The sequence below is a fragment of the Typopeltis vanoorti genome, chromosome 16 (assembly GCF_054136105.1).
Source record: "Typopeltis vanoorti isolate ZY-2024b chromosome 16, IOZ_Tvanoo_1.0, whole genome shotgun sequence".
Taxonomy (NCBI): Eukaryota; Metazoa; Arthropoda; class Arachnida; order Uropygi; family Thelyphonidae; genus Typopeltis; species Typopeltis vanoorti.
In genome coordinates, this window is record NC_143564.1 from 63,777,715 (window position 1) to 63,793,938 (window position 16,224).

The window sequence follows — 16,224 nt, forward strand, 5'->3', positions numbered from 1 at the left end:
ATTAAAAGAACAGATTTGTTTTAAACTAGGACCACACATTTTTCTTATTCTGTTATCACTTTAAATGTATAGTTCTGTTTTTCAGGTTGAGTTTACAGTGATATCTGTATATGAATAAAACACACATGACAGTATAGAATTATAAACATAACTAGATAAGACATATGCAAAAGAAATATACATCGCAAATGGAGTATATGCAAAAAAACACTCTGCAACATTTAGTTTTACATTTACCCTTTGAATTTTCTGGACCAAGATCTGTTTTCACTTTGGCATTTTTGCTTTGGTTGGATATCTGCTCCTAATAAAGCATGCTTATACCAATTCAAAACATAGAAGGTCAAATAGAATATCCACTGGACTTTCCATCTCAGATTTTTGATTATTAATATCAAATCTGTTCTATATTCATTTGCTTCAGACATGTCTTTGTCCAAATTTTGATTTTTCAAAAAACAAATCTTCTGTTTATTATACTATTCTTATGGGATATTGTGAACGAAATTTACAAATTTTGGTTATAGGACTATCATTGCACACTCTCTCTCTCTTTCTCTCATAATAAACATTTTTATTTATTCGTGTAATAGATTAAGTATTATATCCTATTAAGTATTAGGGATTAAGTACTCTATCCTATGACTAGTACTATATCCTGCCCCCGTGAACACGGGGCAGGATATAGTACTAGTGCTATGTTCTGGATATAGCACTGTGTTCACGAGGCAGGTTTGCCTGCTAGTGGGATGAAAAGCCCCAGATAAACTGGGGGGGGGGGGGGAGAATCATGCTGTCCAAACCCAAGACCAGCTAATTTGGCTATAGCTGAGAAAGATTCTTAAGTTCCTCACATCATCGATGGGAATCGAAACTAGGACACTCCTTTCCCAGGCATATGGTTGTGAAGTGCATAGTCATTAGGCTAAACTATATGGACACAATAAACATAAGTTAATATAACAAATACTTGAAATCAACAAAATAAAAAAAAGCTCACATTATCATTTAAAGAAATGTATTCCATTTAAAATTTAAACTATTAGAAGTTCTCCATTTTCCCCTATTTCCATGCATGTTAGGTTCAATGGCCAAGTAATATGTCCAGGAATAGATGTATTCTAGGCAACCTAGAGGTTAGTAAGTGGGAGAGTGATCATATGCTGCAAAATGTAGCACTCCAGGTTAACTTTAGTCAGCTAAGTAACAAAAGGCATAAGGGAGTTTGTGTGATGAAGGGAGGAAGAGTATTGTAGTTTATGTATACTAATGCCAGAAGTATTCAAAATAAGGTTGGCAAGATTTTGGCATTGGTTAGCACAACTTGGCCAAAGTCAAAGGCATCAGTGAGATGTGGTTGACTGAGGACGATAAGGTCATAGGAATAGAATGTAAGGGATATAGTATCTTCAGAGAGGACAGAAGGAACAGGATGGGAAGAGAGGTTTTGCTAATGATAGCACAAGAATTAAAGTCAAAAAGAGTAGAAGCACATCGAGGGTGGGGGGGATTCAGAGGACAGTTTTGAGACTATCGGTGTGAAATAGAAGCTAGTAGGACTAAATATTTTCTTATATAGTGAAACCTGTGGTGTATTCATATAAATACACCACAGGTTTTACATAAGTTTAAATAAAGTCACATGTATACTACAGTAATTAATATTTTAATAATATGTAAATATTTCGTTTTAAGTATCATAACACATCATCAATACAGTTATTAAACAACAACAGGAATTACATTAAAAAAACAAACACATTAGTGTGCATGCTTACATAGAGGAATTCTAATGTAAGAATGCACACGAATGTGTTTTTTTTTAATGTAATCCCTATTGTTGTTTAATACGAGGAGGGTCTGAAAAGTTCCTGGCCTCGACCATAGATGGCTACATTATCGGCAAGATTTTTTTTTTTACCTAAGTAGGTACATCTGTCATAAGCATCCATGTAAAATTGCAAGTCATTCTATCATAGTTTGTTTTATACAGCTGTCTGAAACAAGTGTTGTCTGTATCCCTTGAAATGGATAAAATTGAGTATCATGCAGTTATAAAATTCTTTGTAAAAAAAGGTTCAATGGCAAAAGAAATTCATTCAAAGTTCATAAAAGTTTATGGGCACTCTTCTCCTTCGTTTTCGACAATTAGGAAATGGGATGCAGAGTTTAAACATGGCCATACCAGCCTTAAAGATGATCCATGTGAAGGACGTCCAAAAAGTGTAACAACACCAGAAATCATTGATCAAGTGCAGGATATGGTACTGGATGGCTGGCAAGTCAAAGTGCATGAAATTGCTGAGACTATAGGCATTTCAAAAGAAAGTGTAGGATATATTTTGCATGAAGAATTGCAAATGAAAAAGCTTTTCGCAAGACGGGTGCCAAGCAGATAAAAAATGCACTTGCGTGAAAATCTCTGAACAGCGCTTGGAGTGTTTTGACAAGAATAAAACAGAATTTATGTGTCGATTTATTACTATAGATGAGACTTGGATTCACCATTACACACCAGAATCCAAACAGTGGACAGAATCTGGTTGTTCAGCACGAAAGAAGACAAAGTTGGTTCCATCAGCAGGAAAAGTCATGTCATCAGTGTTTTAGGATGCTAAAGGCACTTTGTTTTTTAATTATCTTGAAAAGGGTAAAACAATAACTGGGGAATATTATTTTGATCTTTTCACCAGACTAGATAAAAAAATTCACAAGAAAAGATGTGGTTTCCAGAAGAAAAAAATCATCTTTCATCAGGACAATGCACCTGCCCACAAAGGTGTTTTGGCAATGGTAAAATTCAGGGATCTGCTATAAACTATGAATTGTTAGAACAAATCTGAACTATGATTTGTTGGAACATTAACCTTATTCCCCTGATTTGGCTCCCTCTGAATTCTATCTCTTCCCAAAACTAAAACTCTTCCTCGCTGGTCAGTATTTTTCTTCGAATCAAGAGGTGACTGCAGCTGTCGAGGAGTATTTTGCAGATCTTACTGAGAACCACTACAGGGAAGGGATAATGGCACTGGAGCATTGCTAGAATAAATGTATTAGTCTTAAGGAGATTATGTTGAAAAATAAAAATAATTTTGAAATTATAAATTAGTTTTTTCATTGTTAGGCCGAGAACTTTTCAGACCACCCTCATAACTGTACTGATGATGTCTTATGATACTTAAGACAAAATATTTACATATTATTAAAAAGTTAATTACTGTGGCATGCATGTGAATTTATAGATAGTTAGGGCTAAATATGTAATTGGCTGCTGTTATAACCACGGGGTAAACAAAACGAGAATTTAGATAATATGCACTTGCAAATTAGCATGATGAGTACCGAATGAGTAATTATTATGGGGGATTTCAACTATGCAGATATAGATTTGGAGGAGAAATGGTTACAGGCAGGTAAGGAAATGGAATTTATAGCTGCTGAGAAATAATTACCTGAGACAACATGTAATGTAGGAGAAAGTTTCGAGGTTCAAGAGTACTGGATCTGATCATTAGATCAGAGAACTTAACAGTAAAATATCTAGCTCCACTGCCTCCACTTAGAAAGTGATCATGTAGTCTTGACCTGGAAGATTTGTTGATGATGCTAAACTAGGAAGAGCAATGGTACATGTAGTTGATGCAGAGATCATGCAGGTAAACTTAAACAGACTAGCAGTAATTGCAAAGGTAAATGGCTCTCAGTTTAATGTGGCCAAGTGTAAGGTAATGCACTCTGAGAAGAGATCAGAAGCTATGTACTATATTGATGGAACTGAACTTCAGGAAACTGATGAGGCCAGGGACTTGGGTGTGATTGTGGAGTGGTAGTTGAAGTTGAGAGGGCATTGTGAAGATAACCAAAACAGCACATCAGATTATGCGGTTGTTGAAGAACACGCTAACAAGCAGGAACAGAAACTATTTTGCCTCTGGTTGGTGACAGTGATCATGAGGTACTCACTTGCAAAGTGGCTAAGTTTATGAATGTTCCATTATAAAAGGTGGTTACATGCTGAAATACAAAGCAGGAAATTATGACAAACTGAGTTCAGCGAAATGGTATTGGTTGCTGGATGGGAAAAATATCAACAGATTTTGGGAAACATTTAAAAAATACTTAAATAATACAATATCAGAATGTTTCCTGAGCATTCAAAGAATAAATAGGGGAGGAGTCAAACGGATGTGTAATAATCTTATCAAACAAGAGATTCATAAGGAAAGGATGATGTGGAAGGAATACTGTGTGCATAAGGATGATGTTCATTATGAAAGTTATAAGCAGCAGGCCAGAAAAATCACAACTGTTGTATGGAAAGGTAAGTCTGAGTGTGAAAAGACTCTACAAGCTAAAGATAATCCCAAAGAATTCTATGGATATGCTGCAAGTAAAAGAAAATATGAATATGAAAGAATAACTCTACTGAATGCAGATGGTGTGAGGGTGACAGATACAAAAGAGGTTGTTGAACTAATGAGTGCCCATTTTACTAAAAGCTGCAAACCTTGTGTATGCAATATTGAGCTCACTGCTACCTCTTCACTGGATGAAGAAACTCAGGTGTATGAGGAGGAGGTATCAGAGCTGTTGCACAAATGAATAAGAATTCAGCAACAGGGACTGATGGAAGACAGGAAATAATGACCACCTGAGGAGTATGTTGAGTTCTGTGACATGGTATCAGATGGGAAGGATATCAACAATGTGTGGGAAGTGAATGGGAAGGGAATAGGGACTGATGGAAAGCAGTAAATTATGACCACCTGAGGGGTATGCTTGGTTCTGTGCCATGGAATCAGTTATTGGATGATAAGGATATCGACAATGCCTGGGAAATATTTAAAAAATACTTAAATGATGCAATATCAGAAAGTGTCCCTAAAGTTCAAAGTATAAATAGAATAGCGGTGAAATGGATGTGTAATCTAATTAAGCAAGAGATTCATAAGAAAAAGATGATGTGGAAGGAATATCAATGTGCATAAGGATGATATCCATTATGAAAATTATAAGCAGCAGGCCAGAACAGTCACAACTGTTGTATGGAAAGCTAAGTCTGAGTATGAAAAGAAACTGGCTCTGCAAATTAAAGACAACCTAAAAGAATTATGCTGCAAGTAAAAGAAAGAATGAATTTGAAAGAATAACTCTACTCAAAGCAGATGGTATGTGGGTGACTAATGCAGAAGTGATTCTTCAACTAATGAGCAGCCATTTTTCTAAAAGCTATCAACTTGGTATTTTCAACACTGAACTCATTGCTACCTCTTCACTATATGAGGAAATTCATGTGGATGAGGAGGAAGTACTAGAGCTGTTGCACAAACTGAATAAAAATTTTGCAATAGGAACTGATGTGATATCAGCATGGATGCTAAAAGAGTGTTCAGATGAACTGACTATATAATTTGACTCTCAGAACAGAGAAGATCCCACAGGAGTGGAAAAATGTATGGTAATTCCAATGCACAAGAGTGGTGCAAAGACTGATGTATCCAACTATCGACAATCGGTATCTTAGGAGTGTAAGTGAAGATTTTGGAAAAGTTGGCTAGGGGCTCACATTCAAAAATGGATTAACAGAGAATCTCTACTTTGCAATGAACAGCATTGGTTTTCTAAGGGAAAGTCATGTTTTAGCAACTTGCTCACATTTTATAATAATTTTACCATTGAACTACACAAGGGGGAATGGATACACCACGATACTTGCTAAGGCTTTTGACAGAATACAGCAGGAAATACTGTTGCATAAATTGCAGAATATGGATTTGGATTATAAAATATTAGCATTTAGTATTAGCAAATAATAATATTAGCAAATATTAGGATTATATAATATTGGAGTCTTGACAAGTAATAGACTGATTTGAAGGAAAATTGTAGATAGGAAGTTAGTAATTATATAAATTTTTCATGTAGTACTATCATATCCTGTACACCCCTTGAGGGTACATGTCAGGAATTTGATGATGGTGATGATGAAATATTAGCATGGATAAGAGAAGTAGTGCACTTAGGATTTAATCTTGGAGGGGGGGGCGAGTTGAGTAGACAATTTGAGAATACACACTATACATCACATATGACCTATGACCAAGCATCTGCAATGATTGTTAATTCATAAGTAGTATAGAAATAGAAATAGAAGACACAGCAACATAAATAAATAAAAAATTAATTTTAATTAAGAAAAGATGTTTGGAAAATTTTCTAGTGTTTTTTCCCTTTTTCTTTGGGGGGGGGGGGAAGCCCCTTGGCCTCCCTCTGGTAAGAGGATGGCTTACTGAAAGATATCAAAAAGTGGTATACAGAGGGATGTGAGTCAGCAAGATTTAAAGTAGCTAGTGGTGTACCATAAGGCAGTGCTTAGTCAACTGTTATTCAATCTGTATATTAATGATATTGGGAAGCATTTGACAAGTGATACAACTATTTGCTGATGATGCAAAGATAGGTATGGTAATCAGGAATGCTGATTACCCTACATATGCAGTACTTCCAGAACATTTGAATAGGCTGGAATCATGGGCATGGGAAAATGGATGTCAGTTCAATGTCAGTAAGTGTGATTAGATATCCAGTGTTGTATTATATTGGTGGGATTATGCTTGAATGAACTAATGAGGCTGGTGGAGTAGTAGACAGGAAGTTGTAGTTCAAGGATCATATAGCAAAATTGCAAATAAACTCAGAGAATAATGGCAATGCTGAAACAAATCTTGACATGTAAAGATAAGGAAGTCATTTTGCTTCTTTACAAGGCCTTGATAAGATCCTACTTGGACTAGTGTGTGTGCAGATCTGGTCTCCTGGTTTCCATAGTGATTATGAAGCAGTGTAGAGAGAGAGAGTGCAAAGGAGAGATGTCAAAAATGATATCAGAATTGTGGAATACAGATTATGAACACAGATTGAGAATTTGCAGACACTAGCAAACAGTAGAAAGAGGAGTGATATGATTGAGACTTACAAACTTCAGAAAGGTGTTATACAGAATTTCAGTAGTGGGGAAAGGGTGCGAGGATATCCGTGGAAGTTGAGAACGAATGCTGTCAAGAAGGGGGGTTAGGGCTAGATTTTTCTTTCGTAGATGGTGCATGATTGGAATGGATTACCATTGAATGCTGCATGTGCAAGTAGTGTGAATGAATTCAAGAACAGGTATGACAGCTGGCAAGAATAGCATGGCATCCCTTTGATGAGTTTTCCTGACTTCCTGGAGGTCTCTCTCTTAATAATAATAATAATAGTAATAAGGCTACAATCTGGACTTCTGGATTCCATTGTTATGAAGAAGTTGTGAGAGAATCCAGAGGCGAGTGACAAGGCTGTGAGAATATTATTTCTCTAAAGCATTAATTTATCCTATAGATTTAAATTATAAAAGCAAATTAATTACTTCTCTTTAGTTTTGTTCAAACTGGAGCTTACATTCTGCACAAATGTAAGTTTCAGTTTTGGTATGAATTATGGTCTCAGGCTTTAAGGCTGAAATCTGCTAATTTCATGTATTCTTCTGGCCAGTTTGCTTGTTTTTGCAGGATGAGAGGCCTCAGGTTTCAGAGGAAAATGTAAAGAAGCAAATATGAAGATATTCTAATATCAATTTAATGAAAAAACATTCCACTGGATTTTTTTCTTTTCACATAGAGATTTGATTGTATAGGTAATTATAAGATATTGTGTATAAGTGAATAAATTTGTTTATGATTCAAGTCTCATAATTATTATTAATATTTTCTGCAGCTTTATAAGAGATTATTATAAATACCTGGGGTGAAATATTACTTAAAACAAATGTCTGATCCATATATTCTTGGCAGTTACGATGATTTGCAGCAGCTGCAAGGTGACCTCGTTGATATCCACTTTTCTTATAGTCTGAATTTTTGGCACGAAAATAGTCATGGATTGATATGTCTTCTTGAAATTGGCATTTTGATCTATCGACTTGATCATTTTGCATTACAGAATTCACAGTGATGTGTTCAAATACCCAATGAGCATTCCTAGTGCGGCGATCATAAGACAGCACAAAATCGTTGTATGAACGAATAGTATCATGTGAAGGAAAACCAAATCTCATAATTTGAGTTGCACGAGATGTATGCAATCCAGGCTCTTCTGGCACTTGTGGTATTAACTGGGCTGCAGAAACAGATGTTTTTTTCAAAAGAGAACGTTCATATATTATCCCTGCACACCACCCTGCTATTCCAACCAATGCTGTATGAATAAATCTTGATCGTCCCATTTTTTTAAATTTATATCTAAAAAAGAAAAGACAATAAGAAAGAAAATTATTTTTGAATAGGCAATAACTTGCATTATGTTTATAAAATCTGTAAAGAAAAATATCACATTCTTATTTCAAAATTAATTTTATAATTAATTTTTTTAAGATGTGTTGTATTTAAAAAAAAAAACTTATGTAGTGTATGATATTTCTTATCTCTCTTTCTCAGTATATGTGCATGTGTATATCTATCTATCTATATATATGTCTCAATCTCACCTTAGCTCAAATCCTCCAGGATGTAATTCATAATTACAAGTTGACTACAGATGCTTATACCTACACAAAAAAGTATTTTCTTGTGTGCCAAAGGTGGTCATACCAGGGCCCTTTATTAAGCATAACTAGACAAATTCTATACCTTCATGCATACAATACACTCCATAAGGGACATCACACCTTCCATCTTGTGCATCAGACCATGATTCCATCCTCCTAAGCATCTTTATTCCCAAACATACTAAAAAAAAATGGGGCTCACTGAATCTTTAATAACAGCTTGCTACAAGATATAGAGAACCTCAATAGTTCCAGAAACTATATTGCTACTCTCACCAAAGACAAGCCAACTTCAAAATCAATTGTTGAATGATGGTCGCTCTTTAAGTCTATACTTAAGGTTTTTATGAAAAAATATAGCCACCAGAGGAGTAAAGCCTTAAGATTGAACAGATATTCAATCTTACAGCAACTGCAGCAGTGCTAACTGCATCCTTGGAGGAATACCATTCCCTAAAAACCACCATACATCCACATTTGGAACGCTCTGCAAGAGGAGCTCTAATAAGAGAATGACGAAGGCACATGAACTTCACTGATGCACCCACAAATTATTTCTTTTCGTTAGAAAAATGTCAATAAGAGTCTACCAGCATCTCTGCTATAACAGACAGTAGAAGAATTATAAAGGATCATGATGAAATCCTCCTATATAACCTCACAGTACTACACAAAAATATTCAAAACTAATGCAATGTCCATCAATGACACCAGTAAAATCCTTTCTAACATGAAAAGACACTCTTGATGCAGCATAAAACAGAGCTTTTTACAAATATATGTTGAAGCAACTATAAGTGGCCTTCTAACTAGTATGGCAACATCTGTTATCAAGCTTTTTCCCAAAGAAAGGTGACCTTAGGTCACCTTTCCTTGGGAAAACTAGGAAACTTGAACCTATCTCAATTATAAACAATGACTGCAAAATAATATCAAAATGCTATTGTCAACAGACTCAAGCCTGTTAATCCTATATTAGACATATATATATAGTAATATAATAATAGACAGACACCAGAACTATTCAATCCCAGGATGATACATCCATAAAAACGTACCCCTAATAAGGGATCTCATAAGCATAGTTAACAACAACAGTGAAACTATCAGCCTTTTGTAATACTTGTTCAAGAAAAAACACTTTCAACATTGAACATCCCAGTTGTTTAGAAGCCTTCAGTTTTGGCCAAGGATTCATTCAAATCATTAAGATGCTATACATTAATGTTCACTTCTGCATAAAGATAAACAACAAGCTTACTATATCTATACCATAGAGCAGAGGAATTAAACAAGGCCATCATCTTTCTGGTCCACTTTGTACAATTGCGATACAACTTTTCCTGAGTGGTTAAACATGTTGCTTTGGCCAACATAAAGAGACCATGGAATATATCTTCTCCTGCAACCAGAGGTCTCTCTCTCTCTTTACAGTCGTAGGAAAGACAACAGCATGTGCAGTACATCTGACCACAATCTACAGAGATGCCCTTCAAAGGTGGAAAGGCCTTGCCTTACAAGTGAAGGCAGCTTCCCTTCCCAAAATACTCAAATAGCTCCTCTTCCACAATAACACAATGAGAAGGTTTGCTGATGATATCAGATTCCACTCGTCCACTCATATGACAAGCCTCGTGATGTCCAAACATCTCAAGCTTCAAGATCATCTGTAATAAGTACCCTGAACACTCATCTCCATAGTGTCCTTGATTGGGGTGAAAGCAACCTAGTCAACTTCAATGCTTCTAAACACAGTTTTGCTTATTTGAAAGGGGGATGGTAAATCCCGTTCTATTTTAAATTTGCCGGTAAAATAGCCTTTTGATCACAAGGGGAATAGTCTTTGTTCCCCTTGTGATCAAAGGGGAACAAAGACTATTGCTATAGGGTCTGCTGCCTTTTATGTGTGGGAAAAATTTTTAAAAATTAAAAATCAATTAACCAACAGCTTTTCTTCCCTATGTGGAGAAGGCAAAGGGGAGAGTCATAGCAAATATTTTATTCCTAAACCTCGGGTGGCACTATTCTCAATCCCTAGCAACCCTTGAATATGGTATCGCATCTAAAGCAGATCTTTGTGAACTAATGGTAGAAAACCTGATGCCTATGTATCTCTTGCAAACAAGTCATGTGATGGTGGCACTCAACTCATCCAATATGCTTTTCATGCACAGAGTGTATGAATTTCTAATTGAAAGGCCACAGCTATCACTTAGAATTCTATTACCATATCACTTAGATTCTATTACCATAGAATCCTTTGTTATCTCAAAAAAATGTCCATTAAGTGGGATCTTCCTTACTAAAGGAATGCCATTAAACCTGACCCTGACATATAGTGGAGAATGTGGCACAACGCCCTCCCCACCCAATTATACTACACAAATGTCACTGTGAATTATCAGAGAATTGCGTCTTTTGCAATAGAACTGAAACTATTTGTCACTTCTACCTGGAGTACCCTGTAAACAGTAAATCAATCCATTCATCTCAGGAAACTGTAGTCCGATCCTGCCACTGGCTGTAATCAGAGGAAGAATACCTGAATCTTGTCCACACACACAGTCTAAAAAAACACCAAGTCTGCAATTATATCTTTATCAGTACAAAAGCAGTATACAAGGTGTGACAATTTAATTTCCAGAATGTACCTGTAAAAAAAACCTACATTCAGAACTATACATTAGTGGGTAATGTCACCTTCGAAGTAGTTCCCTTGTGCATTTATACACTGGATTAGATGATGTTCCCATTTTTGGAAACAGACCTGGAACTCTTTTTCCAGAATACTCTTCAGTTCCTTAATCACATCATGCTGAATATCAGCGATGTCAGAAAATCTTTGTTCTTTTAGCACAGTATTTAATTTTGGAAACAGCCAGAAATCACAGGGTGAATAAGCAGAATGACCTACTTCGGTGATCAATTTTTTGGCCAGAAACTCTCTCATGATGAGCACATTATGGCTTGGCACATTGTTGTGATGGATGATCCACTTGTCAGGCCACAATTCAGGTCTTTTTCTCTGAACAGAATCTCGTAATCTTTTCAGCACCTCTAAATAGCACTATTGGTTGACCATTTGCCCCTTTCAATGAATTCATAGTGGAGACTATTCCCCTTGTGATCAAAGAAACATACCGACATGGTGTTGAACTGCGAACATGGCAGGCATGCTTTTTTTGGATATGGTGAGCTCGAGGGTTTTCCACTACATGCTCTGGCATTTTGTTTTGGGATTGCACTGGAAGCATCAGGTTTCGTCACCCATAATTACTCTCAGAAACATATGCTTATTTGCTGAAAGATCAGTTGCAACTTGAAGGCTGCTTCTGTTCATCTGTCAAGATCTGAGGCACAAACTTTGCAAAAATCTTTCGCATACCCAATTCTTCAGTTAAAATTATCCTGACTGTTTCTCGATTCATTTGCAATTTGTCAGCCATTAATTGCACACTTAATTGTCTGTCAGACTGTACTAAATCTCACACTTTTTGTTTTTGGCTGCCCATTTCTGGGCTTGTCTTTCACATCTCGCCCACCTTTGAATCTCTTATGCTGCTCAAAGACACTTGACTTTTTCAGAGAATTCACAGCACATGCCACTTTCAACAGCTCCAATGTTTCAGTAGAAATTTTTTCCCAATTTTCACACAATATTTGATGCTACCACGCTGCTCCAAATTTCAATCACACATTTTTACGACAAAGCTTACACGCAGATCTCTATTGTTTTTGCAATAGCCAACGGCTCTATTGGCTTGAGGTTTACACGTGTTAAAACATGTACAAAGACGATTACTCATGTGACTCCAACTAATGCTATACGGCCATTCCGGGTATTAAATTGTCACACTTCGTATATAACTTTTATTTCCAGCACACATAAGTAGACAGAATGATTCTTCACTGAGAGAAGCAACTGACCACCTGCTCTGAGCCTTGAACGAAAAGGTGAAAATATGTCTTCTCCATAAGCATCATCATCACCACCATGAAAACAACACCCTTGTCCTTTTATACCAACACCGGAATAAAAGGAACCAAATTCCTGACCGAGCAGGAAAACTATATCACAGTCCACTCAACAACACAGTGGCAGCATTTCCTCCCACAGAAAGGGGGGAAGAGATTTTCCCGCATTTTAATGGCCTAGGACTATGCAAAGAATGATCGCCAAAAACTGACTTTATAGATTTCATCAGTTTTGTAAACTCTGCCTGAATGCAGACAAATCCATGTTAATTAATTTAATCTGGTTGATCTTTTGTACACAAGACTGCTATTTTTAATTAAATATATGTGTGTGTTTAACTGGCTAGGGAGAATTCATTCAGTTAATAAACAAAACTATATTTGAAACTCCAATGATGAATCCCAGGATTCCATGAATCATAATAATAATAACAATGATTTTTCTTTCTATCTCTCCTGAGCCAAATGGCCTGTACCAGTCTCATGCTACTGCTTTTTTGGTCTTTCAATTCTTTTTTTTTTTTTTCGTTTTTTTATGTATATATAGATATTCTGTCTGTAATGTCTATCGAATTCCGATCTTCTGTCCATTTTTTTGTTTTTATTTATTTATGTAACAATTTACTGGTTTTATATTCAGAGATTTCTTTTTATGGTCCATGTTTTGCTTCTATATAATAGAGTTGATTTAGACAGGACACTGTATGGTTCAAACAAGCATATTTTTGTATATGGATGGATTAAATATATTATTTATTATATCATTTACTTTAACAAAATTTTTTAAGGTCTATCTTTTTTTATTTCATAAAATAAGTCACATACTAGGTATCTGAAAGTATTTACTCATTCTAATATTTTATTATCTATCACTATTTCACTTCTTATTGGTTTTTCCCCCCCCCCATTTGAAAGCCATTATTTTTGTCTTTTTCTTGAGATTTGTTTATATTATACTGTTCTGAGATTTATTTTCATGCTTTTACTGATCTTTGTAAATCATCTGAATATAGCCAAGGAAATAAATAATAATGTATAATATTTATTTTTGCTTGCAAGTTTATTGGAACATCAAAATGGGTTCTGCTGTTTCAAAATTATTATTTTATTCATACATGTATTAAGAAGTAGGCATGATGGAGCACATCCTTCTTGTACTCCTCTTGACATGTTTTTCCATTCTAATATTGGTTCTAATTTTAATGTAATTTTATTTCCTGTACATATTTCTTGAATAAACTAAGAGTTGGTATGGCATATTTAAGTCAGCTAATATTTTAAACAAATTTTGTCTGTTAATTTATGAAAGGACTTTTGTAATCAGTAAATTTCAGTATAGGTATTTATTTTTGAAATTATCTTTTCTCTTCGATTAATAAATTTAAAGCAAAAATTGAGTCAAGGCAGGACCAGGAGGAGAAAAAACTGCACTAAGTCACCACTTTTCAGTTCAATAATAAGATATTACACTATCAATTAAGGAAAAATGCTTTCTTTGCAGGTTTATTTAATAAATAAATAAAATACTGCATCTAGTTCAGTTAATTTCTGCTGAAAATTTGTTGACTAACAGGTTGACAACAATGTAGCAGATACCTGCTGCCATCTCATATCACTTGTATTACTGTCTGAAATGATGCATGTTTTGTGGTCAGTTTTCTGAATTTCAGAGCTAAACATAGAAATACAAAGTTGAGTTTCTTGGAGAAAAAAAACTGTACTTGCCTGTACCAAACATCAACATTTAAAACCTTAGAACACTAGTGGTATATGCAAAAACATTATTCATGAACACTGGTTGGTCACAATTAAAAAACTTTATCTAAAAGAATACAGAATCAAAAAAATCATTGAATATCGAAAAACCCACTACTGAACTGGGGGAAGGAAATTATCATTATTTTTTATACAATTATGATATGACATCTAAATCACTCTTCTTAGACTTGGTCTCAGGGTTTTATGTGGATGAGGAAAGCAGACAAAACAAAATGTTGATAAGTAAATGAAATTTTCCTGATGAGAATAGATGAATGGTTTGAGGATGTTTCAAAACTCAGCTAATGCAAAAGAGTGGGACTATAATAGAAAAATATGTTACTAATATAGTTTGATATGTTTTGTAGATGGAGAAGAAAGTTTTTTGATTTGATATGAAGCTAGAGAGAGAGAGAGAAACAAGAGGTCATTCTGTAACTGTGCTTAACAAATATGCGAGGGCTAGAATAGAGACTTGTGATAGTGTAATGGATCCAGAGATAGTGCACTGTTAGTGAATGACTTTACCGCATGTTAAGCACTGTGTGAATAATGGTTCCTGGGGGGGGGGGGGGATATGTCCACTGGTGATGAGACTATGCCTTAGATACCAGTTGTATGATAATTCAGTTTCTAAAAATTCTCCATTTATTAATTTAGTTTTCATGCATGTTTTAAGACTTAAGGTGATTTAATCATTAACAATTTAGTAGTTTAACAAGTTAACAATAAATTAATAACTAAATCAGCTATATTAATTTTAGTATTAATAATTAATTTGTTTTTGAATATTCGCGAGGTACTTGATACAACAAACAGCAAAAAGATTCAGTTAGTTCTTTGAATAATTTGTGGGATAAGTATATGAAAGTCCGTGCTCATGGTAAAATAATAATAATCTCGATAGTAAATGCTAATTTCCCTTTCTGATTTCTTAGTTCTGCATTTTTTAAATAATCATACAATGCTTAAGATATACTTAGCGAAAAATAAATAAATAAAACAAACGCTGTTTGTGTTCTCTCCATAATTAAAAACACGTACCCAATCTAAAGATCCTTTTTTTTTTAATCTCATTTTGGAATATCGGTAAAAACTAATTGCACACTCTACTAACTATCGAAAACGAAACTAACCTGTGATAATAACATTACGGTTTATTTATTATTGTGACCATGAAAAACCAATGAACTACACGCAATATTTTATTTATTTATTCATTTTCTTTGTCAAAAACTATATTCTGTCGCTTTCCTAAACATCACTTCATTCTTCAAAGGTCACTAGAAGGCGGCACTCTACACGCTTTCAATCCAACTTTTTCATTTATTTATTTATTTATTTTTTAAATCAGTGGTAGGCAGGTGATATCCGCCTCACTAATTATTATTACTATTATTATCATCCATTATTATTCACATAATTACTACACAGTCAAAGCAAGATATCATTTAATATATAATATTAAATGATATCTTGACATAATAATAACAAAAATGTAATAATATCATAATAATAATATCTTGACATAATAATGGGTTTACTAAAGGAAGGTCATGTTTTAGCAATTTGCTCATATTTTATAATGTTACTGCCGAGTTTAATAAAGGAAATGGATACACTATGATAATGTTGGATTTTTCTAAGGCATTTGATAGGATACCACACGATAGGCTGTTGTATAAACTGGAGAATATGGGATTGGAACATAATCTATTGATTTGGATAAGGGGATGGTCAACAGACAGATATCAAAATGTGGTATACAGTGGGTGTGAATCTGCCAGATTTAAGGTAACCAGTGATGTACCTCAGGGTTCAGTCCTTTGTCCATTATTGTTCAATCTATACATTAGATTGAACAATGACTTCAAGCAGGGTCTATCATTAGATTTGCAATTGTTTGCTGA

The 16,224-nt window shown here is 34.8% G+C and overlaps 1 protein-coding gene across 1 annotated transcript in view; it reads right to left on the reverse strand.

Moving 5' to 3' along the window:
* The window catches only part of LOC150098074 (endonuclease G, mitochondrial-like), a 43,929-nt gene extending 28,354 nt beyond the window's left edge, over positions 1-15,575 (reverse strand). The window contains exons 1-2 of the mRNA XM_090406109.1: positions 15,451-15,575; positions 7,778-8,276 (exon numbers count right to left, since the gene is read on the reverse strand). Of these exons, the coding sequence (XP_090262235.1) occupies positions 7,778-8,260 (483 nt within the window). The 5' untranslated portion in view covers positions 8,261-8,276; positions 15,451-15,575. The remainder of the gene's footprint in view (positions 1-7,777; positions 8,277-15,450) is intronic.
* Positions 15,576-16,224: the final 649 nt, after the last annotated feature.